We start from the raw sequence: 27,783 nt of genomic DNA on the forward strand, positions 1-27,783 counted from the left end.
AAAAAATTTTTTTATAGATTATACTCCATTTAAAGTTAGAAAATATTGGCATATCCCTTGTGATGTACAACACATACTTGTAACTCATTTATTTTATACATGGTAGTTTGTACCTCTTAATCACCTACCCCTGTCTTGTCCCTCCCTGTCAAAGCTATTATTTTTAAAAAATGAGAAAAGCCTTTGAGCTTGGGTGATCTTTGGGGGTTTTTTTTTCGGTTTTTTTTGTTTGTTTGTTTTTTGCGGTACGCGGGCCTCTCACTGTTGTCGCCTCTCCCGTTGCGGAGCACAGGCTCCGGACGCGCAGGCTCAGCGGCCATGGCTCACGGGCCCAGCCGCTCCGCGGCATGTGGGATCCTCCCGGACCGGGGCACTAACCCGTGTGCCCCACATCAGCAGGCTTACTCTCAACCACTGCGCCACCAGGGAAGCCCGACTTTGGGTGATCTTAAGTGCAGCCCATGGACTACAACACTCACTGTTGTCGCCTCTCCCGTTGCGGAGCACAGGCTCCGGACGCGCAGGCTCAGCGGCCATGGCTCACGGGCCCAGCCGCTCCGCGGCATGTGGGATCCTCCCGGACCGGGGCACTAACCCGTGTGCCCCACATCAGCAGGCTTACTCTCAACCACTGCGCCACCAGGGAAGCCCGACTTTGGGTGATCTTAAGTGCAGCCCATGGACTACAACTCCCCGAAGCCTGCACAGGCCGCTGTCTCCCAGCAGCCTGAGTGCTCTTATTGGTCGGAGGCACGCCACGGTGCATTCTGGGAGTTGTAGTCTGAGCCTCACGGGTCCGAGGAGGCCAGGGCCCGGCCTACGGACCACAACTCCCAGAAGGCTGTGCAGTCCAGCCGCATCTCCTAGGTAACTGAGGATGGGCTCCACCATAGTCTCTTCCTGCTACGGTTGTTCTCCAGTTGCCTTAAGCTTTTTGCTCAAGGTTAGGAGTTTTTAATTATTACCGGAAAGAAGGTAAATCCGATCCAAGCTTCTCCACCATGACCATGACCTTTTCTCTTGGGCTTTAGTACTTTTTAATAATGTGGTTTCTTTGTGTTTATCTAGCTCTGAAGTTCACTGAGCGGTTTGAATCTGTACGGTGAAGCGTTTCATCAGTTCTCTGCGCACTGCAGCACCACGTTGGTCCAAGTTTCCATCTCTTGCCGGAACGACCACAGTAGCCTCCGCGCTTGCCTTCCTGGGTAACGGTTGCCTCCAACAGGTCATTATCCACACAGCAACCACTAGGACCTCTTTAAAAAAAAAAGCATTTTCTGTCCTTCCTGGTTAAAGTTGCTCAGCGGTTCCCATACAGAAACCCAGCCTTCGTGCGTGTGTGGGCAGCTCACCAAGGCCTTGTGGGAGGTCAGCCTTCCTGCTGTGGGTTCTGACCAGACCCAGAAGCAGGGCCTGGAGCCAACTTCTGCCAAACAGAAAACAAAATCAAGCTTAGGTAAGGAGAGACTACATTCAGAAAGACGATTCCAGTAAGGAGAGGGGGACTGTTGCAGTAGGGACAACACTTGACAGTAAGATCTGCAAGCATCTCCAAGGTTGCGCAGAAAGGAACTTTCTTTCATAGGGGGGAGTGAACAAGGCTAGAAAGAACCGGGTGTGGGGAGTGGAATATCGGACTGCAGCAGGAGATGTCTTGCTGTCAGCTGGTTCTAGAGAGGGGCCACTTTCCTGCATTCGAATACTTATTTAACCTTAGGAGTAAGTCAGAGTTTAGGGGTCTTTGGGGAGGGAAGAAGCTGAACTAAAGTTTGGTGAAGTCAACTCAACAGACTTTTGTTCTGATTGATCAGTCTAGCTAATCATTTATGAGAGTGAATGGAAATTTGGAGAGTCTGGCTCTAGCCTTGTCCTATGTGAAAGAGGGGTCAAGAGTCCCATCTGTCCTTCACAGTAAGCCGTTTCTTGGAACACAAAAGGTTGGAGGGATTCAACTGTCTGTTTTCCAGGAGCCTGGAGGTAAGGTTCAACATTGTCACCCCTCACCTCCAGGTTTCACCCCTCCTTTATCCCAGAACCCTTTGAAGAGGATCTTGGGGTTGCCCCTCTAGGCCACATGAAGCCTGGGCTACCAACTTTTCCTATAGTGTCATCATTGCATGGAGCCGGGTCAGAGTCCCTCACACCTTGCTTGGGTTCTGCCCATGGTGGACCCATAATGACCCCAATCCAAGCTGGCTTCCTTCCATATCAGGTCCCACTGGATGTCTGCTCGCAGCATGACAAGAATCTCCAGAGTACTGGGTCTAGCGGATTGGGGTTGGGGCCAGGAGGTCTACATTTTTAATAAGCCCCCAAGTGACTTCTAGGATCAGGAGTTTGGGGAGCAAGGCCAAACTTAGTGACTTTCTGCTGGAAAATCTGATCGGGTTCCCTGTGATTCGGGCCCCCAGTTCTCCACCTGGGGACCCTCCATCCTCAGGGCATAAATACTTGTCTAGACTCTTCAGCAGTTCCTCCCACCACGAGGACCCACCTTGAGCACAGTGTTGCCCATAAGTGCTGCTCACTCCATCTGCAGAGGGATTTTGTCTCTGTGACGACACAAGGGAGGGTGTTGCCTGTGCAGACAGAACAGCATGTGCAGGGAAGGCTGGGATGAGCCCTGACCCTCGTGACTCGAAGACCCTGTGTTGCTGGGGAGCAGCACCGCCCACATTTCTGGCCACTTCTCTCCTCTGCCCACAAGGTGAGTCTGATTTATGGTGTCTCTGATATCCACCCCCACCCCCCATTTTATGGTCAAGCCTTCTGACTAGTCCTTCTCCCACATACAGGGGTTCTTGACCATCCGTCTATGATTGCGAAGCCCTTCTCCCTGTGGGCACCACTCCACAGTCACCCCCGGTCTCCTCTCCATGGTCAGGAGACCCAGGATGATGAGAACTCATGGCCACCCCACCTGATGAGGTCGGGCTGCTGGGAAGCACAAGCAACAACCTGCTGGTGTGTTCCAAGCACTCACAGAACCACAGGTGCTGTACTGGACACTAGGGACACAACACGACCAGGACCAACGAGGTGCCCTCCCCCATGGAGATCACAGCCTAGTGTGTGGTTTCGGGAGATGGTGTGGACAGTAAGGAAGGAAAAAAATAGACCAGGTGATGTTCTGTATTGACGTGTGCGATGAAGCAAGTAAAGACAGGGCAGTGAGGTGGAAAGTGAGGAGAATTCGTTGACTGGATGGTCCGGCATCACCCACAGCTGCAGTGACACAACCTCTGGTTCAGGCTTCCTGAGGAGTGGGATCAAGGCAGGGCTTTGGAGTAGCTGAGAGACAGGCAGAGACTACATCACATCAGACACATGTTTCTCCACCCTGCCTCCACAGAGCCCTGGGCTGGTGAATCACATTTCAGTTATCTTGTGAGGTAAGAAGTCAGTGATTGGCTTTCTGATGCCTTCACCTCTCCATCCTAGTATCCATCCTCCCACCCCTGAATTCAGTGGGGTTTACAGGGACCAGGATCTGATCCTGTCTCATGTATGCATAAAAACTGATTGAGTAGCTGCTTCCCTAAGAGAAATAAATGTGCTCACTGGCCATGCAGTAAGCAAATTTCTGAGCATAACTATTTCAAAAAGAAAAACACCACACTGGATTACAGATTCCACCAGAAGCACGTATATTAGAACAGATGGACCAAAATTTTAACTTAGTCAATTAAGTACATTTAAAGAGATATGGCATGATACTAACAATAGGAAATGAGAATAAGAACACATAAAAGAGAACCAAGTAGAAATATTAGAAATGTAAAACAGTGGTTGAAATGAAGACACAACAGAGGAAATGAGCAGCAAAATGGACAGCTGAGAAACAAATTAGCAAGCTGAGGAAATGTCCAGACAAAAGGAAGATAGGAGAAGGAACTAGAGGACATAAAAGAGCAGGTAACAGATATGAACAACAGACACAGATACGCTGACATCTAAATAGAGTCCTAAAAAGAGAAACTTTTTAAATGGCAAAAATGAAATATTAAAAAATAAGAGATAAATTTCCCAGAATGTAAAACAGAATAAAGACATCAGATTAAAAGGCCCACAGAAGTGTCTTATGAAGTTAAACATTTACTTACCATACAACGCAGCTGTTCCACTCCTAGGTCTTTACCCAAGGTAAATGAAAACCTGCATACACAAAAAAGCCCTGAAGAAGAATGCCCATAGTGGCTGTATTTACACTAGCCCAGAACTGGGAACAAGTCAATGTCCATCTACAGGTGAACAGGATGACTACTACCTGTGGCACATCCGCATAATGGAAAGCTACTCAGCAAAGAAAGTAGACTACTGATAAATGCTACAACGTGGATGAGCCTCCAAAACATGCTGAGCAGAAGAATCTGGATACAAACATAGCATATGAATACTGTATGATTCTATCTTTATAAAACCCTAAAAGACAATTCTAATATGTACCGACAAAGCAGGCGTGTGGTTGCCCAGGTCTTGGGGTAGGGTGGAGATTAACTATGAAAAGACATGAGGGAACTTTTTGGAGAAGGGCAAATATTCTCTATTTTTGTTGTAGTGGTGGCTGCAAGGCTGTTGACATTTTTCAAAACTCATCAAACTGTGGCCTTAAAGGGAGAGTCATCAGCATACCAGTTGTGTTTACAGGGCTTCAGGACTGGATGAGATCAAGGCACTGTGAGCAGATGGGAAGTGGGCAGTCTGACAGTAAGAGGTAAAGGATGTGGAGAAGGAACAGCAAATGGGGCCTGAAATGAAGGCCAGAGAGGCGGGAGGCAAGTCCCAAAAGCCAGGTGAACATGTTTCAAGGAGGAAATGATCTATTATCTAAGAATCTAAGATGCTGCTGATAACGTCAAGGAAGAAAACAGAACTGACCACTGGATTTAGCAATGTGGAGGTCATCTGGCAGCAAGGCAGGTTTTGGAGTGGGTCCAAGAAAGAATGGAAAGGAGTCTTCCCTGGTGGTCCAGTGGTTAAGAATCCGCCTTCCGATGCAGGGGACGCAGGTTCGATCCCTGGCCGGGGAACTAAGATTCCACATGTTGCCAGGCAACTAAGCCTGTGTGCCACAACTAGAGAGAAGCCCATGTGCCACTACAAAAGATCCCGTGTGCCCCAACTAAGACCCGATGCAACCAAAAATAATAATTTTTTTTTTTAAAAAGAAAGAAAGAATGGAAGGGAAGTGAAGACTGCAAGAACAGACAACTTTTGAGATTTTGCTTTCTGAAACAAAGCAGAGAATGATTCAGGAGCCAGAGGGTTTTTTGTTTTGTTTTAAGTATGTTTACATGTCCATGGGGATAATCCAGTATATATAGAAAACCTGAGGATACAAGAGATAAGGGAAACTTGCTGGAGCGATGTCTTGGAGTAGCGGACATGGGACAGCCTCTGGTGCCAACCCAGTCAGTTCATATACAGGCACCAGTGGGAAGGCACGGAAATTATGGAAAGTGGGTAGAGAAGGTGGACAGATGTCATGCAAGGCCTCTGCTGGCTTCTATCACTCAGGGAAACAGGAAGCAAAGTCTTCTGCTGGGAACAAGCATAAGGGAAGATTCAGTGAAGGGATTGTTGGAATCTTGGTACTAAACAGCCAACTAGCTTAAGAAAAGACACTTGAAACCGATGGTGGGGAGGTTCCAGTCACTGGTAATGGAATGGTCCTAGGGATGACAATGGGAGTGACTGTCTGTTGCAGGGTGGGTGACAAAGCCGTGAGCAGACAGGTCAAAGAACTGTGAGGTCAGGACGCAGGAAGATCATCTACCTGGACAATAAAATCAGGAAGTATTACGATGGGGGTTGTTTTAGATGCAATACAGCAAGAGCTGAAATCTTTACGGATGGGAAGAGTGAACCATTCATAAGGTGACTGCAACAGAGGGAAGCAGGAGTGATATGACAGTTTGGTGTCCCAAGAGTCAGAACTCAGTTTTAGAGAGAAGGGAGGGGAAACAATCTAGAAGCAACAAATGAAGAAGAGTGGGAGACAAAGCAGCCACTCCCTGCAAGGATCGTAAGAAAAGGTACTGTGCAGAGGGGAGACCCAAGTTTCAGTCACAGCAGAAGATGGCTGAATGGAGCGTTCCAACTGGGCCCAGCAGGTTTCAGAGCTGGGGAAGAGTGGAGCGTGGGGATCAAAAGGGCAATGAACTGAGCTAGATGTGGGTTAGAATAGGGAGGTAAGAGGGGACCTGGGAGCCCTGGGCATACATAAAGTTGTGTAATGGGTGGTAGGGAGGTAGGGAATCCTTCTAGGAGGAAGCAGAAGTCTGGGACCCTTTTAGAAGGACACTTCAGAAGTCCAGGAGGCCCTTTTAGAAATATTTTTTAAAAGATACTAAGCTTGGTGGTACAGTTACAGAACTTGCCAGGATGCTTGTGGAATATTTGTGTATGACTTACAAAATCCTCTGTAGTCCCTAAATCAGAAAATCTGCGTTCAAAGTATATTACTTTGGGTATTAGAATACAATACCCGTATATTGGCAGTACACCTCTTGATGCATTAGGCTGCTGTCTCTTACAGAGGTTAACAGTGCTGCCTCTATTCTCTCCAAGGATCTCTGCACAAATCATACAAGAAATCCAATTAATTTACCCCTGCAACCTTTACTGGGCAACCCCTATACATTAAGGTAGGGTCAGTGTTACGTACCTATGGAAGCGCCAGCTACGGGAGTCTGACAGTGAGCACAGAGTCCCACCATACCAGCAGGCCACTTTTTCTCAACCACTGGAGAGTCATGGACCCCTCGAGAACTAGATGAACCTCCTGTACCCTGGATTTCTAACCAATGCCCTTGAAACCCATCCAGGAAGGACTGCTGGCCCCTAATTATAGCCCTACCTTAGGGAAATACAGGAAATATTTGTGAACCGAAGAAACGCCACCCAAGTCCTATTCATCTTGCCCCCTTTCCACTCTGAGCACTCAGAGAAACTTCCTCATTTTATGACTGATTAGCTCCCTTTCCTTCTGAATCTTCCCTACTATCAAGTAATCTCTTCATCTGGAGAAGATAAAGAAAATATAAACTTTGAATTCTACGGAGACCTTGAGAAATGGTGCTCTCATGTGCAGATGTGTCTCTTGCCCTCTGCCTCATGAAGGGCATTCTAAACCTATCAAGGGGCATTTCCTCTGACTTGCCCAAACCTCCAGTGAGTCCTCCAGCCCCTGCTCTGCTGTAATCTTCAGGGTCATAGGTGGTGAAATTCTAGGGAACCCAGGGCCCAGAAAATGCACTGATTCTGAATGTCCAATCCAGACTTCATATTCCAAAGGGAGCTTTGCTCTCATGGTACCCGAAATCCCACAGGGCAGAAAGCCAGGTAACTTTACTTCTCATTGTTTAGGAATTTGATTTTTATTATCAAATATCTACTATAAGAACACTGGACAAAATTTAAAAAAAAAACATTAGGGGAAAAAAAATCACTGCAGAGGCAGTGCAACACAGTGGTTAAAACAATCTCTGGAGCCAAACAATCTTTCTATTCCTAACTAGCTGTGTGTCCTTAGGTAGGTTTCTCATGATTTCTGCCTCAGTTTCTCCCTTTGTAAAACTGGGATAATAGTACCTATCTCATAGAATTAAGGAGACTGAACAAGTTAATATTTGAAAAGTATTTAAAACAAAGTTTAGCACGTGATAAGTGCTGTATGTGTTTGTAAAACTTAAAAAAAACCTTAACTGGGTTAATTTATCCATGGGTCTTTCCAGTCGTTATGCATATACACTTTTTAGATGTTATAGTAGATATGTATATACAATTTTGTGTCTTTTATTCCTTTTTTGTTATGTATATTGACTCAGTATCCATAATTATAACTTACAGTGACTGCCTAAAACAGATTACAAACTAATTGTCCAACAATGCAGTAATGAGTAAACCATGGTCACTGACACACTGGGTTATTAAGTATCACCTTTTGTTCCAACATCAGTCTCATACTTATGGGCAATACCTTTCCATCATTAGTAATCTCATTTACTAATCTTTTCTAAGGTTAATCTCGATCAACAGTAGATATCCCATTCAACACTTTTTTTCCCTTAAATTCAGGTTTAGTATTCCATATTCTATTCCTTAAAGGGCACCCAGACCCTCCCCTTATAATAGCACAATCTGTGTTTCCATAATGATGCACAAAATGTTATTGTAAAGCTTCCATCCAATATTCCAGCTTGATGCAAAACAGCGGATTTCTAGTTGAAACACTTTTCCTAGGATAAAGTTTTTCCCTTAACAATGCACTCTGATCCACAAACAGTTGAGATCTCTTACTAAAAGATGTCTCATTCCCTACGTTCACGTTGCTCAAGTAGGATTCCTGGTGTCCTCTTCACTGTAATTATTTGATGTTAAACAAAGGTTACACAACTGTGGAAGGCTTTTGCCTATTCTTTTCATTCACAGGTTTCTTCTACGAAGATAATTTCTACTGATTAATAAGGGGAGAAGTCTTACTGAACAAGTATTAAAAATTTCCCCTCTTGATTATACTTATAGGTTTTTTTTCAATGTGTTATCAAATGTACAATAAAAGAAAAATCTCTCATCAATTCAATTCACAGAGTTTCTCTTCACTATGATTTCTCTGGTGTTGAAGTAGGGCTGAGTGACCACTAAAGGCTTTTCCACAGTCAGTGCATATAAAGCGTTTCTCTCCACTATGCATTCTCTGATGAATAATAAGAGAAGAATTCTTACAGAAAGCTTTCTCACAATGATTACATTTGTAGGGTTTTTCTCCAGTATGGTTTCTCAGATGTACAATAAGGGAAGAACTCTCATTAAATGCTTTCCCACATTCATTACATCTATACGGTTTCTCTCCAGTGTGAGTTCTCCTGTGTGCAATAAGATGAGAGCTACAGTTAAAGGATCTTTCACATTGATTACATTTGTAGGGTTTCTCACCAGTGTGGATTCTCCGATGGGCAACAAGGTGGCAACTCTGGCTGAAGGATTTTCCACATTTATTGCACTCATAGGGCTTCTCTCCAGTATGAGTCCTTTGATGTCTAACAAGGTGAGCCATCTGGCTGCATGATTTTCCACATTTATTACATTCATAGGGCTTAATTCCAGAATGAATTATTTCATGTTTAGTGAGGGCTGAACGTTCTCTGAATGCTTTGCCACATTCCTGACAGTTATAGGGTTTCTCTCCTGTGTGAGTTCTCTGATGGGCAATAAGGTGGGAGCTCCAGCTGAAGGATTTTCCACATTCAGTACATTTATATGGTTTTGCTCCAGAGTGAGTTCTTTCATGTTTACTAAGGGCTGAGTAATCCCTAAAAGCTTTTTCACATTCATCACATTTAAAGGGCTTCTCTCCAGTATGCATTCTCATGTGGGCAATAAGATGGGAGCTCCAGCTGAAAGATTTCCCACATTCAGTACATTCAAAAGGTTTCTCTCCAGTATGAGTTCTCTGATGTCCAATAAGATGGGAGTTCCAGTTGAAAGACTTCCCACATTCATTACATACATAAGGTTTCTCTCCTGTATGAATTCTCTTGTGTACGATAAGATGAGAATTCCAGCTGAAGGCTTTTCCACATTTATTACATTCATAGGGTTTGATTCCAGTGTGAGTCCGTTCATGTTTAGTAAGGGCTGAACGATTCCTAAAAACTTTTCCACATTTATCACATTCATAGGGTTTCTCTCCAGTATGAGTTTTCTTATGTTGGATAAGGTAAGAGCTCCAGATAAAAGACGTCCCACATTCATTATATTCGTAGGGTTTCTCTGCAGTGTAAGTGCTTGTATGCTGTGTAAGGAATGAGTCATACCCAAAAACTTTCTCCCATTCATTGTATTTATATGCTTTCTCTACAGTACCAATTTTTTGATGTTCCATAAAGGATGAAAAGTAAAAGATATTCTCATATTCTTTGTAATCATACTGGTTTCCTCCAATATGAAGTCCTGGATGTTCACTAAATGATGGGCTCTGGTTAAAGATTTGATGGCATTCCTTATATTCATATAGTTTTTCTCCTGTATGCATTCCCATATGATCACCAAAATGCAGTATATGATTGAAAGATTTAACAGCATCAGTACATTTGAAAAGATTGTCTCCAGTTTGCACCCTTGCAGGGTGAACAGGTTGCATGGAGTGGTAGAAGGCTTTGTCATACTCATTATTTTCACAGGTAATCTTATCTGCATACATTATGGCTGAATTACATCTCCAACTTTCAGCATTTGTATCAGGCTTATAGAAATGTTCTATTTGAGAAACTTTCTGAGATGGAACAATGCTTAGTCTCTGGCTACACCCTGCCCCAAGTTCACAGAACTCAGCGCCTCTTTGAGACAGTACTTGCTTTTGCATGAAGACCATTTGCCTCATAGCTGTACTCTGGTTCATGTGATACATTTCTAATTGGTCTTTACATCCCAAAACTTCTAACCTGGAGAACCAAGGATCGTCCCATATGTATCTCTCCAACTTCATGCTATGGGACTGTTCCTCCTCAAGAATGCTCTGTGTTGGGATCAACGCTTTGCTTTCAAGATTTCTCACCCATTCTGAAATAAACAGAAAATATCCATGAGAGCATAGGGAAAGAACTTCTAAGAGTAGAGTGGAAAAGGTAAGATTTACTGTCCATATTATTGAAAAGGTAAGCATGAACTTGTTTCCAAATAGACTTGTAACCAGAGGAAGATCGTAATAGGAAAGAGAAGAATAGTAAAAAATGAACAGAAGTAGTTAACCAGAATACAAAGTGTGCACTGAATATGAATAAAACCCATTTAGGAGTATCTTCCCATGAAAAGGAGAACCAGTTATTACGTGTGTGCAGGAAAGAGTTAACTCTACACACTTGAGTTGGTCACACTTTGCACATTCCCAAGAAGGCCTGTTTCATGACTGGCCCTCGGCCAACTCCTAAGGACTGAGATCCTGGAATGTTCTAACTCATAAGAGTGTTCTGCATGCTTGAACCCTTGAAGTATACTGTACCAACTTCTCTAGATAGTTTGTACAATGTCATTTATGGTGAACACCTGCTTCCTTCTGGGGTTCTGGAGCTTCCATGATTACTCAGTCAGTCATGTGTGTCTAAATGACCAACCCCCAATAAACACCCTGGACTCACAGGCTTGGGCAAGCTTCCCTAGTAGATGACACTTCACACAACTCATTGCTGAAGGAATTAAGTGTGTTCTTTGCAACTCCACTGGGAAAGAACTACTGAAAGCTTGCATTTGGTTTCCTCCAGACCTCGCTCCATGCACCGTTACCCTCTGCTGATGTTGCTTTGTGCCCATGCACCGTTACCCTCTGCTGATGTTGCTTTGTGTCCTTGCACTGTAATAAACCATTACCCTGAATATAATGCCTTTTGAGTCCAGGGAGTCCTTCTAGTGAATCACTGAACCTGGGGGTTGTCTGGAGGATCCAGATGCATTTAATACTATTAAGGTGAAAAAATAATAACTGGCTTAACAAAAGACAGATGAACAACCAGCCCCTCAGAAACTAATGTTTAAATTATTAAAGTGTGCTAATTCATTTCTATGTTATAATGTCCTTACTGTTCCCCTACTTTGACACCTGCCAAAAAAAGAAGGGGATGGGGTTAAGAGAAAGTATCACCAACAAAGGCTTCAAGCTATCACATTATTTCCTATCTCACAGAGTTCAGTCAATAACACAAAATCATCCTCCTGAATGGCAAAAATCACATGGTTTCAGGATACTCCTAAAGTTCTTCTAACATGTGTAGAATAATGACAAAAGAGATAGACTGGAAAGACAGCACACTGCAATGAAGCAGATACAGGAGTTATAGTCTGATAATCTGTATTTAAGTACTGGCTCTGCCACTATCCTTACGTGACTTTTCTGAAGATTAAATGAGATTGTGAATCCAGCAAAATGTCTGGCAAATTCAATATGTGGAAGCTACCTATCATCACTGCTGAGGTATCAGTCCTCCAACAACAGGGGTCTGTATTAGTTTCCTATTGCTGCTGTAACAAATTACCACACATGTTGTGGCTTAAAATAACAAACTCACTGTCTCACAGTCTGAAAGTCAGAAGTTCTAAATGGCTTTCACTGGGCTAAAATCAAGATAGCTTTCCTTCAGAAGCTCTAGGGGAAAATCCACATCCTTGCCTTTTCCAGCTTTAAAAGCTGCCTGCATTCTTTGGCTTGTAGCTCCCCCCTCCATCTTCAAAGTTTATCATTCTGTCAGTCACATCTTTGCTTCTGTCAGTCACATCTCTGTGTCTCTGACACTCCTGCCTCACTCTTAGAATGACCTCACAATAACATGGGCCCATCCAGACAATCCAAGATAATCTATCTCAAGATCCCTAGTTTAATTCACATCTGAAAAAGTCTCTTTTGCCATATAAGGCACCATATTCACAAGTTTCAGATGTGGACATTTTGCAGGGGTGGGTATCATTCATTATTCAGCATACCACAGGGTCTAATGCTGCAGGTACCCAACAGGGCATAGACCCTTGTCCTCTTTCTCCAGGTTTTTCTTCTTCTTCACTATACACCATTTTCCCTCTTGTACTACCCAAGTCCATTACAACAGGAGAGATCCTACTCTGCTCAAGAAATGGCACTTACTATCAATTTTAAGCTTAGCTTCTAGTAGTTAGGGAATGATCTTCAAACAACTTTTGAATTTTTCCAGTAGAAACTTTAAAAAATGGAAGCTGACCAAGTCACGGATTAGATAAATAATGTCCGTCCGGCTTCATACTCAGTACTTATGGCCTGAGTGTCTCTTCCACCTGTAAATTATTATCTATGTGATGAGGTGACGATCTAAACAGTTATGAATACACACATTACATCACTGAGAGTTTGTGGGGTTGTAGATGCTAAGCGGATGGGAGGTCAGAAAAGGAGACCACGACAGAAGCAATCAAGGAAGGTTTCACACAAGAGAAATAACATGAGCTCAGTCTTCGGGCATGGCTCAAATACAGACAGACTGCTGGTATGGCATGAGCAAAGGCATGCGTGATGTGACTGAAATGTAAGGAGGGCCTTAAGGATGCCAGCCGAGTAAACTGCAGGAACTAGTCAGGAAATGAGCAAAATAATAGAAAAAATTGGAAGGTCTTGAAATCCAGTCAGAGTTATTTAAAAGGCAACTCAAGTCACTGTAGGTTTACTGGCAGAGACCTCATAATGGAAGATTTCAGGGATATAAATCTAGAAACAACATCTGAGGGGGCTAATAACAAATAATAATTCACTCACCAACTTGAGCTGGAATTTTATGAGGGTGCCTACCTGAGGGTGATGTTGGTGGAAGCTGAATGACACAGCTGACATTTCAGAGGAAGAAAATCTCAGAAGTCAGACAAGAGATTACTTCTTAGAGAGGAAAGAGCAGGCAGTCAGGATGACTTCCCCATTTCCAGCTTAGCAGACTCACAGAAGGTTGGCATCGGGGATATAGATCAGGAAGACGGGGAAACAATCTAGAAGGGAGAGCTGAGATTCCTGGTTCTATCAAGATCAAGGAGACAGCTGAGATGATTTCCAAGAAGGCAGAAGTGTAAGGATGGAGGTGGTGGAACCACAGGGCTCAGGACAGTTACTTAGAATGGTCAGCATTGACCATTAAAGCTTCTGGAATTCATGACTCCTTGGTGGAAGGTTTCAGATCCAGATAGGGGGCAGCTGGTTAAGACTCCACAAAAGTTCACTTCGTTAGATGGGAAGATGTCCAACTTCAGGACTCAAGAGGGGGCCATGGTATATCGTTAAATTAAAAACAACAAGATACAGAACGATGTGTATTGTATTCTTCCTTTGGTAAGGTGAAAAGTAACTACATATGCCTATATTCTTATAATTGCATTAAAAAACTCAGGAAACAAACAATAGAAATTATTGCAAGCAATTAACCTTGGTAAGACGTCAGTGAAATTTCACCACTCCATAAAAGCAACCATAAAACTGGCAAAACCTGACAGAATAAGTTTCTTCTGAATTCTCTAAATTAACCAGACTTGCAGCAGCCCAGGGAGAGTTTATTCAAGGAAAACTGAGTTTCAATAATAACGGTGAGTTTTGTGGCATTTTAACTTACCCTAATCCCATCTGACTCCTCAACTCAGCAGTAGCCTTGGAAAATAACAGCTCACATTTCTGGTGATAGAAGGAACAGAACAAAGCTAGAGCTTTTTCAAAGCCTCATTCCCAAAGAACAGTCATTATCTGACCTGTTTGGTGGTTCCCAGGAAGACCCCACTTGAAAGGCTTGTGGGAACTTGCACAGCGCTAAAAACTTCTAGGAAGTAGGTATTTGTCAAACATTTAATGGCAATGTTTTAAAGCATTACTGTCTGAGGTGATGGAAAACAGACGGGGTACACAATACACAAACCAGAAAATGAAAGGAAAACATGAGGAGTGAGATGTCCATAGATTTGAAAAGTCCTAACATATTCCTGGGAATCTAGAAGGCCCATGCATACACACTGTAATTAAACTTTCAAAAGCCAAAGCCAAAGAGAGAATCCTGAAAGCAACAAGAGGGAAGCAAGTCGTCATATACACGGGATCCTCAACAAGATAAACAGCTTATTTCTCATCAGAAACCACGGAGGCCAGAGAGAAAAAGAAATATGTCAACCATGAATTCTATACCTGGCAAAACTATCATTCAAAAGTGGAGAAATCAAGACATTCTCTGATAAAAAAAGGCTAAGAGTTTGCTGCTAGTAAACCTGCCCTACAAGAAATGCTAAAAGGAGTTCTTTAGGCTGAAATGAAAAGACACTAACTCGAAATACTGACTACCAGTAAAGGTAACTACATAGGTAAATACAAGAAGACTATACAAATGCATTTTTTGTTTGTTTCCTATCTGATTTAAAAGACAACTACATAAAGCAATAATTATAAATAAATTAAAAATCTGTTATGAATCTATGTTGAAACACAATTTACAGATGCAATTTGTGACAATAATAGCACAAAAGAGGGAGGACAGAGCTATACAGAAGCAAAGTTTTTGTATACTATCAAAATTAAACTGATAGCAACCCAAACTAAATTGTTATAAATTAAGATGTTAATTATAATTCCCAGGGCAACCACTAATAAAATAACCCCAAAATTTATAGTAAAAGGAAAGTGGTTACCTGTGTGTGCTTCTGTGTGTCTGTGTGTCTATCTGTGTGTCTCTCTGGAGAATAATAATAATGTGGATAAGAGAAGAGAGTATAAATGAGATTTTTTTCAGCTTACACATTTTATATAGCTTTGAGTTTTTTGAATCATGTAAATACATTATCTATATTGAAAAAACATTTTTTGTTGTTTTTTTTTGTAAGAAGAGTTTGTGACTACAGGCCACAAGTTTGGCAATAAAACATTAAAAAGCAGGTAACTGAATGAGAAGTCTTCTTAGACAAAGGGACAAAGCAAAGAACATGAGAGGTGAGGAGGGAAACTGTAGCATACAAGAACTGTTACTGTATTAATAAAGGTGGGCATCTTTGCTCTGAATCAACAGCAGAAAAAAGTCAATATAAGGGATTAAGCTCCTTGGAAGGAACTGTGACCGTCTCTGAGGAAGTGAACTCCTCACGGCCTCAGTCCACTTCTCAAACAAGGATGGCTTGGAGGAAGGTTCCTCGCTCCCACCTGGGGTCTGCTCTCACCTGGACAAGTGCCTTGAGGAGGATATGCCTGCTCCACTGACCACGGCTCTTCTCCTTGCTCCAACAGGGAGATGACCTCGGGCTTGGCGATCTTATTCCCTACATGTGGAGGAAAAACACAGACTTGCAGAGCCATGTAACCCTCCCTTGCCTATTTCTCATGAATGACTTCACTTCATGTTTTATGAGCAATAGGGATTTCATCCTTGAACCTCAGGGCTCAAGATCATCTCAGCCCTTCTGAGGCCTCGTAAGCTTGTAAACAGAGAGTAGCACAGGGGATTGCAAGGGGGACAGCATCGTTTACTTGGGCAGTCCCCGCCTTACCCACAGAGAGCAGATGCCCATAGGTCTCCAGCATCACATCACGGTACAGGGTCCTCTGAACAGGGTCCAGCTGCCCCCATTCCTCTTGGGTGAAGTCCACAGCCACATCCTTGAAGGTCACTGGTTCCTAAAAGAGCACACATGTTCCTCCTCAGCCCGGAGCTACCCCCACTCCACTGTTTTCTGGGGCTGGAGTGAGTCTGACAGCCCTGGGGAGGAGATAGTACATAGAGGAATTGTCCTGGATGCGTTCAGTATTCTCACTGACGTGGGTCAGGTCTCACTGGGAGCCACCCAGGGCCCTGCATTTGGGATGTACTCTTAGGGAGTTAGATATCTGGGCCCACAATAACCACAACAGAGATGAGCAGGTCTCTCCTAAGATCTTGCCCAATTCTAGTTAACACTGGCTAGTATGGACAGGACTCCCAACTGGGCAATTCCTCCTGCTTCTCTGGAACTGCAGACACTTAATAAGACCGAGACCAGGACCAGGGTGGATGCAGACTCTGAGCCCTGGTCACAGACCAGAGAACCTGGGGCTCAAGTCTGCTCCACGTGTAGATCTAGGACCTGGAAGGGTGACCGCCTTCCTGGCCACAGCAGAGACACTTCCACTCCCAGACTGTCTCCGACCCAAGGACTGGAGGTAGGGGTGAGACAGGATTAAGCAGAGCAGCCCAAGCCAAAGAGAATCACTTACAGTTGCTGTCAAAGCACTTTGATTTTGAAAAAGTTCAAACTGATGTTTTTAGGAAAAAGAGAACCAGGAATACCCACTAGAAAGCTAAAGGGAAGTCTGATTTTTGCAATGAATGCATCCCTTACAGTCCTTTGAAGCCATCAACGTGAGCCTCAGGTATCTGGGCACTTGCAGGGTGTGGCAGGGGGACTGGGGAGCGAGCTGTGCTTCACGGGGGTGAGCGAGCGACAAACCCCACAGCCCCTGCTCCTTCCTAGGGCCCCCCCTTGGGCTGTCTGTGCACTACGGTCCTCCCCTGCATGTCAGTGCAGAGTCATCCCCAGGACAAACACCCACTGAACGGATGCACATGCAGTGTGCTTCCACTCCAAGCACCCTTCCACTTCCTCACAGCCTGCTAATCACTTCCCTTCCACCACATGTGGCCTTCCTTTCTGTCCTGAGAGTCATCCCTGACCAGGGTCAGCCCTCATGCTGGTCTTCAGTGTAGACTTTGCTCTGCTGGTCTGAACTGCTCCTCCTCCACCTTCACATGACTGGCTTGAAACACAGAACTGCTTCTGCTCCAGTGATTCTCTAACTCCAAAAAGCATTTACAACTGCTATTCACAACCTCCTTTAGTGAAACCCTCCTTAGCCTTGGACTCCTCCATTCCAATTTTTTGATCTTCCTCTTACAGACACACCCAGGCCTCAGTTTCCTTACTGGCTGCTGCTGTAAACTTTTTTTACTGAAATCTAACACTCGGGTAGAGAAGTGCACAAAACCGAAGTGTGCACCATACCTAAACTCAGTGCACTTTGAGTGATCACACTTGGGAGACCAGCTGGGAGGCCAGGCTTCCTGCCCAGGGCGCTCCTGGTGTGCCCGTCTCATGCTCCCTAACCTCAAGGGTGGCACCTACTTCGACGGCTTCAAAGGTCAATTGTTAACAAGGTCCAAGCCCACACCGTGGCAGCTGTCAAGCTGGTGGACTGAGCCGCAAGTTCACCTCCCACCCTTCTCAAGACCCCAACAGATCCCCATACACATACTTAAAAAGGAACAAAACCACCACATCTAATTGACACAGAAGGAATGAAATCACTAGAGAGATTCTGCAACCCCTACTAAAATAGTGGACATTGGCAGTGATCACTGATGACTGCTAAACCACAGGTGAAAGGCAGAAAGGGAAATGTCCGATGGAGGGGTCAGGCTGACAATACCTGCAGACACTAATCCATCACATCACCTGGAAATGGGCCAACCAGACCACCTGTGCCCACTGATGCAGGACAGTAAGAAGGACCCAGCACCACCTATCAAGTACTCTTGCCCAAAATACAAAGCCGGAATCTGCCCTATCCTCTAGCTCAACTACCAGTCTATGGGAGACAGCTGGATAGAGGAACTCATCCAAGGACATCACAAAGGCAAAATCAGGCAACCCAAGACAGGTGACCTGGTTTCTTCAGTACATGAAGAACATGCAACATGTGGTCCTTGCTTGGATCCTGATTTGAATAACAACTGCAAAAGACATTTTAGGGACAAGTGAGGAAAAGTGAATACGGGCTTGGTATTAGGTAATAGTAAGGAATTACTGTTGTTAATTTTGTTGGGTGTGTAAAGGTATTGTGTTTATCTTCTAAAAGGTATGAATGTCTCAGATACATACACAGAAGTGTGAAATGATACAGTATCTGTGCTTCGCTATAAAATACTCTAGTTTTTTTTTTTAAAGGTTGTCCGAATAAATGAAAAGGCAGAAAGTTGGAAGGTGACATTTGCTAAGGCTGGTGAATGTGGGTGTCTGTCGTCAGCTGAATAATGGCACTGCCAAAGACGTCCATGTCCTAATGACTGTTACCTTAATATGACAAAAGATGTTATAGTTACAGAGATGTGATTACGTTAAGGATGTTGAGATGGGAAGACTATCTTGGATTATCCAGTGAGCTCAATGAAATCACAAGGGTCCTTACAAGTGAAAGAGGTAGGAGGGCGTGCGTCAGAGAAAAGGAGACAATGCAAGCAGAGGTTGGAGTGATGCACACTGAAGATGGAGGAAGGGGCCATGAGCCAAGAAATGGCAGGTAGCCTCTAGAAGTGAGTGAAAGCAAGGAAGCAGCCTCTCCCCTGAGCCTCCAGAAGGAACACAACTCTGTAGACCCATTCTAGACTTCAGACTCCAGAACATGAGAATAAATTCATGTTGTTCTAAGCCATTAAGTTTGTGGTAATCTGTTATAGCGGCAACAGGAAACTCGTAGGGTTTTTTAATCTCCTTAAGTTTTTTTTAAGAAAGTAAACGACATAACGGACCAGCAAAGAGGCTGTCGGCATGTGGTGTTCTACACATTCCCGCAAGATGGGGAGATGAGTGTGGCTGACCAAGGAAACAGAGCAAAGGAGACCCCAGGCCTGCACGTTAGAAGGGGCTGCCAGGGGAAGCAGGACCCCAAGAGAGGCTCTGGGCTCTGAGCTTAAATGCCACTGAAGCCAGGAGAATCAGGCTGCAAGGTCCATACTCAGGACCTCTATATTCAGGACAACTTTGCCAGTTGCCCCACATCCCTGCCAGCCAGTTTGCCTTGTGGGAAAAACTCCCTGGATGCTCCTCACACTCAAGAGTGTGGGAGGTTCTCAGGCTGCCTGGATGAGTGACTACCCTGGAGTTGAGACCCCTTCAGCCCAACACAGGGAGAGGGGAGGGGTCTGTGGCCTAACAGCCAGCTGTGCACCCAGGAAACCGGAAGCAGGACCGACCTGGTGATCCTGGCCCACCGAGGCACACGGAGATTAGAGACTTGTCAGGGGAGGGAGGGAGAAAGAGGGAGACAGAGACCTAGAGGCAGGTCAAGCAGGAACCAGACCTGCTCAGGTGCACAAAGCAGATCTGTCAGACACAGCCTCACAGCTCTTCTCTGGTAAACAAAGACAGACCAGAGGGCCCCTGCACACACGAGGAACATGTGCACAGCGGAAAGACCGAACTTAGCAGCTAAGAGGACAGAGAATCCAGGCAGCAGTCACATCCAACTTCCAATGACCTATACTTCTAATTCCCAGATTGGAAAGATTCGGTATAAAATAGGACAGGATAATACAAGAGGCTCAGAGAATATGAAGAAGAGATAAAAAAAACACAGCAGTCAGGGGGCCATCTAACAGACAACCTCAGAAAAATAATATAAAGGAAAACAGGAGGGAGTTTTTTAAAAACACAGGACTTCTTTAAAAAAGACACAAAACACTAGCCATAAACAAAGACAGATATATTTGACAAAAATATACCAAAAAACATTTCACTGATAAAAGACACCATAAAGACAAGCTACAGATTTGGAGAAGATAATCCACATGTGGCAAAGACTCAGGATCCAGAAAGCATGAAATGCCTACATATTAATGTGAGAATCTACAGAAATCTAGGGATGGGAGACACACAGAGAAAGAAGGAAATACAGATGGCCAATAACTCATTTAAAGATATTCAACCTCACTAGCAATCAAGAACATGCAAATTAAAATAATGCAATAAACTTTTGTGGTCTTGGGGTAAACAAAAATTAAAAGACCCGATATTAATATTGTCAAGTGGCAGCAAAGATGCAGGGAAATAGGCACCTTCTCTGAGTGGGGAGACTGAGAGGGGGCTTTGCCCTTTCAGAGCCACGTGGCAGCACTGGTCACGCGGAAAACACAAACACCCTAAAACTCAGCAAAGTGCTGCCTCCAAGGCATGCCCAGATAAACTTAAATGTGCACACAAAGCAAAACGAAAAGAACTTCCACAGGGCTTCGTTTGGAATAGGAAAAATGGTGCAAGGAGGAAGGACTTATAAGCGTATTCTCAGAAGAGGTGAGCAGAGTGCGCTTCTCTGATATGGCAAAAGGAATGTACTTGACCTTCATCTACCACATGGATATACCTCAAAATTGACCTTGAAAGGTGTAGAAAAGCTACATGTAGAAAAAGCATTGTTAAAAGAACCAGATTATTACCTTATAATGTCTGTATAGTTTATTGCCTACATGAGTATGAAAATGGATTAACTATGTACGTATCTTAAGTGGTTGCTGTCAGGAAGGGTGCAAAAAGAATGTGATTGGGGACTAAAAAGAACGAAAAGCAAATATGGCAAAACATTAATGATGATTAATTTGGAGTTTGTTTAATCACCTGTCTGTTTAATCACTTTTTATACTTTTCTGCAGTTATGGAATTTGTCAAAATAAAAATTTAAATAAAAAGTATTTTCAGAGTTGAGAGATGTCATCAAAACTGGAAGGGCCCATGGACTGCCAATCAGGAAGAAAAAAGACCCCCAGCAGAATATGCCCCAATGTCAGGGCCCACAACTCGTGGAGGCCTTAGGGATGCAAAGAAAATGCAAAACTGAGGCTGGTGATGAAACAGAAGAGATAGCAGAAGATAGGCACCTAGTCTCACCAGCTGTGGAGACAAGAGGTGGGGCTGGGAGACGAAAGTCTCAGTTACCTAATGCTTAGGAGCAAGGAAGCAGAACAGAGGAGGGCCCCACCCCCTAGGTAGGAGTGAGCCCTTCCATTTCACAGGTAACCCTTACCTGAACTCCTACTTTCCAAATATCATCTGCCAGGATGACTTGCAAACACGTTTCACCCAAATTTTTGTAAACATTTTTGGACATGTTGCTTTGTACACAAGTATAATCGTTTATCTAGACATTCTAAGGCACTTTATGAAATCTGACACACCAGCCTCACGTTTAAACTACAGGAGGGTTTAAGGGAGGATGTAGAGGGTGCTGAGCTGGGTCTTAGCTGTTTACCTGACAGCTAAGGATCTCATCTGATTGCTCCTGCATTACCTGAATTCTCTGACAACTGGCCCCTTCATGGAACCTGGGGAAGTCCAGATATACTCTCTGGCATCCTCAGAATTTCATTGTTTATTATTTTTGGGCAAGCTCTTTGCAGAGAAGGAAAATATAACTGAACTGTGCTCAACCTTGAGACAACCAAAGACGGAGGCAGAGTATTCCATTAATTGGTGTTTTATGTGAATGTTTACTGTGCAGAAATCTTTGGTGGACTGTTATAGTGGGGGTTCGAGTTTCCATATTTGGGGGGGGCTGGCTGGGGTTTTTATATGGGCTGGGATATTATTATTATTTTCCCTATTCATCAAAATAATGGGCTCCCACTAGCTGAAACTTCACTAACCAACATGTTTGTAAGATCGGACTATTCAGATAACAAGGGATGACAGCATTTGATATTTTCACCAGGTGAATGCTTTATTTCAATAAATATTTAATTTGGAGGGAACAATAGAGGGATAAGGCGCTCTTGTTTGTGTTCCCAAGACCTCACTTAATACAAAACTCACACATTCAAGTCTTGAGTTTCCCACAGGGAAAGATCCAAAGTGGGTGTGGGAAGGGGCCAGGAGTACATGCTCACAAATCACAACTCTTCAGACATTAGAGGGTGGTGTTATTTTAATTCTCCATTTTATTTTCTCGGCATTAACTCTAATAACTCTCAGAAACCCTCATATAAATGGACAGCAGAGTGCAGCACAGTGGTTATTTTCTTCACAGCACTTCACTACAGCTAACTTCTGTTCCGAAGCAACTGATCAGGGCCCATCTTTCAGCCTAGTCTAGCTTCACTATCGATTGTCTGCAAATGACCGCACGTTGTAAGAGCAACGAACACCAGTCACCCAAGCTGTGATGCCCTCATTACGTGGCTCAGACCTGAGACGGCAGTGCTGTGACGTGGGGACAGCATACTCACGACGTGCTTCACCAGTCAGCCTTGAAACCGTGGGAGGTTAGTTTTTTTTTAACTTGGCAGGAGGCGTAAAGCTAAGCAAAGATGTTATTAACATTTTTATATCACAGTATCTCACATTTGCTTGATTCATTATTTTAACTTAGAAATGAAAACTCTAAATATAGTAATGAAACTATTTTTGTCTTTCACAGCAGACAATCATTAGAGTACATGTAAATGTGAAGAACTAGGATAAAAATCTCTCATTTAGAAAAAACCCTAAGAAACTGAAACGTAAGTTAAAAACGGCTACTTCCAAGTCATGAAAAGAAATAAAATACTGATAAACGATATGACATACAGGACCCTTGAAAGCCAGACACAAAGGCCATATATTATATGATTCCCTTTATGTGAAATGCCCATAATGTGCAAATACAGAGAAAGTAGATTAGTGGTTGCCAGGAGCTGAGAGTTGGGGAAACAGGGAGTAACTACTAATGGGTATAGGGTTTCTTTTTGGAATGATAAAATGTTCTAGAATTAGATACTGGTGATGGTTGCAGAGTTCTGTGAATATACTAAAACCCACTGAGCTACATACTTTAAAAAGTTGAACTTTATGGTACATTAATATTTTAATAAAGCTTTTATTAAAAAAATTTTTTTAAGTGGCTGCCTCAAGTAAGGGGGCTGAGCAAGAGGGGAGGAGGGAGATGACACCTGTCCAACATCATGAACTGTGCTGCCCTATTTCTCTCGGGAGCCACCCTTGTGCCCTTACAGTCATGAAGTCCTCCTGCTTCGACTCCCTTATACCTCTCAGATCTGGCTTCCGGGTGCTGGTCAGACTGAAGCCTGATACGCCAGCCTGCTTCCCACAGCCCCCCTTCTTTCCACTCCCCTGCCAGAGGCAACTTTCCAGCCACATTCTAGACCCTGGTTCCTCCTGCTCCCAACACTTCTGAGGCTTCTCATTACCACCAGGATGGAGACCCAGCTCGGTGGCGGGCATTCAGGATGCGGCTGGGTTTGTCCTGGCCTCTTTGGCCTAAAATCTAATTATGGTCAGCCTTCACCCAGATGCTGGTCATGCGGTGTGTCCCCATGGTGCTACAGGAGGCCAGATTCCTGCACAGCAGGCTATGCCCACCCGGCTGATGTGTTCCCTTTACCCCTTGGCTCAGGGGTGTTCTATCTCCCAGGCAGCCTCCTCTCCACAGCAAAAGGACCCCAGGTGCTCTGTGCCCCACGGCCTCTATGCAGACTCTCCCAAGGCATCAGTTGTGCTCAGCTGCTCCAGGGCTCAGGGCCTCCCTAAGCACCTCTGGCTTGTGTCCTAAACCCCATGTGCAGCACTAAGCAGATGGTGAGGTCTCAGCAGTTGACTGAACCACCCTGGAAAGTGGCATGGGAGCTCCTCAGGATGGGGGTAGCACTTCACCTTGTTCTCCTCCCAGTAAGCACAGAGCCCAGCAGACATCATCAATCTGATCAGGCACTAAATACATGAGGGAAGGTGGGAGGGAAACAGAGGAGGGGGCTGCTAGCCAAAAGGGGGTTGCCCGTTATCCACCAAACAGCCCACAGCACAGCTGGGGCTCAGGACTCTGAACAGGCTGGTTGACAGTGAGGCTGCAAGTCGTGGAAAACAGAATTCTCCCAACCTGTGCTCAGGAATCAATAAACTTCTAGCTGATTCCTTCTCTACCGAAACCCTAGCTGTGGTAAACTGAGGAAGTACATCGACTGGGATGGCCGGGAACACCCTGAACACCTTAGGGAACAGGGCAACCCTTCACGAAAAAGCAGAAACCCCATCTCACCTGGGCCTGGGCTGTCGGAAGCCTGGGGGCCCTCCTTCTCTCCTCAGGGGTCTTCTCCACGCACCAGGTAGAGTCCTGAGGACACAGAGCTGGGGGAGGAAAGTGAAGTCACAGAGGCAGTTCTCCCTCCCAGAAGTGTGACCACATGAGGCCCACCTCCTGACCCTGTCCTTCCCCTTTGGGCAAGGGAAAAACCCTACCTCCTCATGTTACAGATGAAAGCAGTGGGGCCGAGAAATTAAAGAATGTGCCTAAACACATGAACCATCTCCCTTGCTGAGGTACTGTCTTAGACAAAGTGTCTCTTCACAGACTTTCTAGGCCTGAGCCCTAAGTGGCCACACATTCATTCTCATGCATCCTGTCCTGGAGATATCATCACACTGTACCCCCCAGTGGAGTGTTCTGGTCCCTCTCTGTTCCAGCTCTGCCCAGAGACAGAGCTGGACCAGACCCCACGCCCCCGGCCCCCTCCTCCCCAGCTCTAATTCCCTGGCAATGGCAGGTTACTGCTGGGAGAGACCACAACATGTTAACCAATGTGGCTGATGGGGACACAAGTTGTTTTTTTGCCACACCATGAGGCATGTCGGATCATAGTTCCCCGACCAGGGATGGAACCCGCATCCCCAGCAATGGAAGTGTGGAGTCTTAACTGCTGGACCACCAGGGAAGTCCGGGGACAAAAGTTCTTGACTCACCCCAGGAGGCCCACGGGTCAACAGCCGCCATCCCCCAGGACTGGTCCGTAAAGATACCTGCATCAGAGGATCCGGTTAGGACAAGGAAAGGAAAGAACTGTGACACCAATCCTAGTGACAAAAGGCTACAAATGGAAAAGGAGAACTGTCTCACTAATGCGCAAAACAAAATTCCATAAGTAGAGACCAAGGATGTGTGAAACAAACCCAACATAAGCTAGACTTATAGCAGAAATGCACAGGTGGGTCACTTTCAGGAATTTTATTGATATGATACAGCAACAGAACAATTAAGGACAGAACTCCTTAAACAGGCTGGAGAGGTATTTGATAAAATTTAACATTACTTAATTTTTAAAAAATATTAGTAAAAAGATACTCCTTTGATATCTTTAATGACAGATACATGAAAGCTCACTTAAAGATAAAACACACCACTGACACTATTTTAACATTGTTCTTATATCATAAACCACTGCTATACAATAAGAAACAATAATAGTAGTAAAAAAATACGGGAGTAGTAGAGAAATTTTGGTTGTACGTACGACTGTCATAAAAATCACTAGAAAATCTCTTAAAACTAATGAGACTTCTCAGGAGATGACTATGAAATACACAAAAATTACATTGACTTTAATACAAAGAACCAACTTTTTAAAGAAATCTCACTCAGTTCTAATTCTATACGAAGACAGAGAGACACCCCCCTCCCCAATCCCAAAAGCCCTCAGCCCCTCTCCAGCAGATCATTGCTGGGGAGGCCCAGAAGAAACAAGATTTGTACTCACCCCAGGAAGCCCACGGGTTGATGGCTGCCATCCTGCAGGATTAATCCACCAGGAGCTTGCCCAGGAGCAGTGGATTTGGGTGATTACTGAAAGCAACTGCAATACCCACCTAGTAATAAAAGTGTAAAAAGACAAAAAATGGTCTCTCCTCACAGAAGATCCAGTGGGAATAAAGAGAACACATCCACAGAAACAACGAAAGACTCCTACAGAGCATTATAAGAATACAATTTACATGTCAAAAACACAACAGAATTTCTTAAGAGAAATGAAAGGTGACAAGAATTAGCTGAAAAGTGGGCACGTTCCAGAATAAGAGAGCAGAAATTTGTCAGCAGTTCTCAAGAGACAGCTACTGACAAGGACAAGGTAGCTTTTCTGTTGATTTAACGAAAATTACTATAAAATCTACATACAGCCTTCACATGTAAGTGGCTGTCTAGAGCAGAAAGGAGGAACGGGGGAATGACTGCTTAATGGGTTCAGGGGTTTTTTCCTTGGGGGTTGTTATGAAAATGTTCTGGAATTATATAGTGGTGATGACTGCACAACGTTCTGAAAGCACAACAAAATCACTGACTTGTACGATTAAATGGTTAATTTTACGTTACGTAAATTTTACCTTACAAAAAAAAAAATCCACCTGGAAGACCTACCAGGCCCAAGTCTGTCTGTCTCTGCTGGTGCAGAGGCCAAAAGAAAGCCGGGTTTGGAGCCCAGACCATCCCCAACTCCCTAAGTTCTAGGCTTATTTATGCAAGTCCCGCACCTCTCTGAGGGCCCGACGCCCGCTGGCAGAGCTCTGCGGATTCCTGGGAGCGTGCATAAAGCACTGGGACGCCCACTGGGCACCAGGAGCACCGGGATCTGCGCCCGAACTCCAAGTCGGCACACTGAGTATTCTGCACTCTTGCCTGCCACTTGACAAAGTCCTCGGTCCCTGTACGTTTAAAGGAGCCCTGGGCTGTTCCCAACCCCCCTTTGACCTGCCTCTGCGTCAGATGAGAACGGACTCGTACGAGAAACGCCCGCCAGGGAAGGAAAGGTGGACTCCCCGGAACGGCCTCGGAGGGGTCTTCGCCTCCTGCTTCCTGGCCTCCCACCCCGGATTTCCTCCGCAACCCTGCCGCGGGTGCGATGCTCTCAGCCCGTCCCGGGAACGGCCGGACTCACCTGGTTCGCAACCACCGGCCTCGCACCCCTGAGGGCCAGTGCCCGCCGCTCTTCGCGGGAGACTTAACAAGCTCGCGTTTGCTTCGCCGCGGACGTTCGGCCCGGCTCGCCCGTGCGTCTGGGGTTCCCGCCCGGAGGACAAAGGCCCGACGCGCAGGGCTCACCCAGGCCCGCCCAGTTGTTCCAGCGCGGCCGCGAGGCCGTAGGCGGGCCGAGGGACCTGCCCTGGCGTCGCGCCCGCCGCGAGTGTAGGCGTCGGCTCTCTCCACCCGTTCTCCCGACCTCCCAGCCAGCGGCAGCGGCAGCGGTAGCGGCAGCGGTAGCGGCAGGAGCAGCAGCAGCAGCAGCAACCCCACGGACTGGGCGACCGCCTCACCTCAGCAGCGGACAATGGCGGTCGCTCCCCCCACCCACCCCGGCCCGGCGTCGACCGGGACGCGCCGCGCAGGCTGCTGGGAGTGGTAGTTCTAGGCGGAGCGCTTCCGGTTAGACCATGGCAAGTTCCTGGAGGTGCTCGGCCTCCGAGTTCCTCCTTCTAGGGATTTACCCCGACCGCCGTGCCAGAGACCTCGGCGAGGCGGGCGGTGCTTTCCCAGCCGCGGACCGCGCTCCCCAGCCACCGCTGCCTGACGTTAGGGGGCCTCGGTAAATCGCCGGTCGGCGAGCCTCAGTTTGCCCGTCCGTAAAACGGCGGCTCGCTGTAGCCGCACTTAGCAGTGGGAACTTGGTTGAAGTCTGAGCACTTTCCTTTTCGTTCAGTAGTTAAAAGATTGTAAGGAAGTGGTTGTTAGGATACCCTTTTCGGACAAGGAACCTAATT

The 27,783-nt window shown here is 45.2% G+C and overlaps 1 protein-coding gene and 1 long non-coding RNA gene across 7 annotated transcripts; one reads left to right on the plus strand and one right to left on the minus strand.

Moving 5' to 3' along the window:
- Nucleotides 1-887: 887 nt before the first annotated feature.
- On the plus strand, nt 888-2,929 carry LOC112396933 (uncharacterized). The gene is made up of 3 exons (XR_003002687.1): nt 888-975; nt 1,069-2,707; nt 2,796-2,929. It is a non-coding gene; the product is annotated as an uncharacterized LOC112396933 (long non-coding RNA).
- Nucleotides 1,289-27,344, minus strand: ZNF606 (zinc finger protein 606). Of its 6 annotated transcripts, XM_024740884.1 has the most exons (10): nt 26,964-27,344; nt 25,791-25,899; nt 25,000-25,056; nt 24,299-24,387; nt 16,018-16,144; nt 15,691-15,789; nt 15,169-15,212; nt 14,112-14,170; nt 4,104-4,155; nt 1,289-1,426 (listed from the first exon to the last, which is right to left on the minus strand). In XM_024740884.1, the coding sequence occupies exons 2-10, from the start codon at nt 25,819-25,821 to the stop codon at nt 1,370-1,372; spliced, it is 615 nt and encodes a 204-aa protein (XP_024596652.1). In that variant the 5' UTR covers nt 25,822-25,899; nt 26,964-27,344; the 3' UTR covers nt 1,289-1,369. The 6 variants fall into 6 exon arrangements, 4 of the variants coding, with proteins under 4 accessions (XP_024596652.1, XP_024596650.1, XP_024596651.1 ...); XR_003002673.1 differs by lacking the exons at nt 1,289-1,426; nt 15,169-15,212 and adding an exon at nt 2,823-3,256; XM_024740886.1 differs by lacking the exons at nt 1,289-1,426; nt 4,104-4,155 and adding an exon at nt 10,406-10,563.
- Between the last annotated feature and the right edge of the window lie 439 nt (nt 27,345-27,783).

This window comes from Neophocaena asiaeorientalis, unplaced genomic scaffold (genome assembly GCF_003031525.2).
Source record: "Neophocaena asiaeorientalis asiaeorientalis breed wild unplaced genomic scaffold, Neophocaena_asiaeorientalis_V1.1 scaffold179, whole genome shotgun sequence".
Taxonomy (NCBI): Eukaryota; Metazoa; Chordata; class Mammalia; order Artiodactyla; family Phocoenidae; genus Neophocaena; species Neophocaena asiaeorientalis.

What these genes read in the sequence shown, in the direction of transcription:
- ZNF606 (XM_024740882.1), bottom strand. Translation starts at nt 25,821, where the DNA reads ATGGCAGCCATCAACCCGTGGGCTTCCTGGG. An exon ending in CAACCCGTGGGCTTCCTGGG is followed by an intron (nt 25,057 to 25,790) that starts GTGAGTACAAAT and finishes CCTCTGATGCAG; the next exon opens with GTATCTTTACGGACCAGTCC. An exon ending in TGGGCATCTGCTCTCTGTGG is followed by an intron (nt 15,790 to 16,017) that starts GTAAGGCGGGGA and finishes CTCCACATGTAG; the next exon opens with GGAATAAGATCGCCAAGCCC.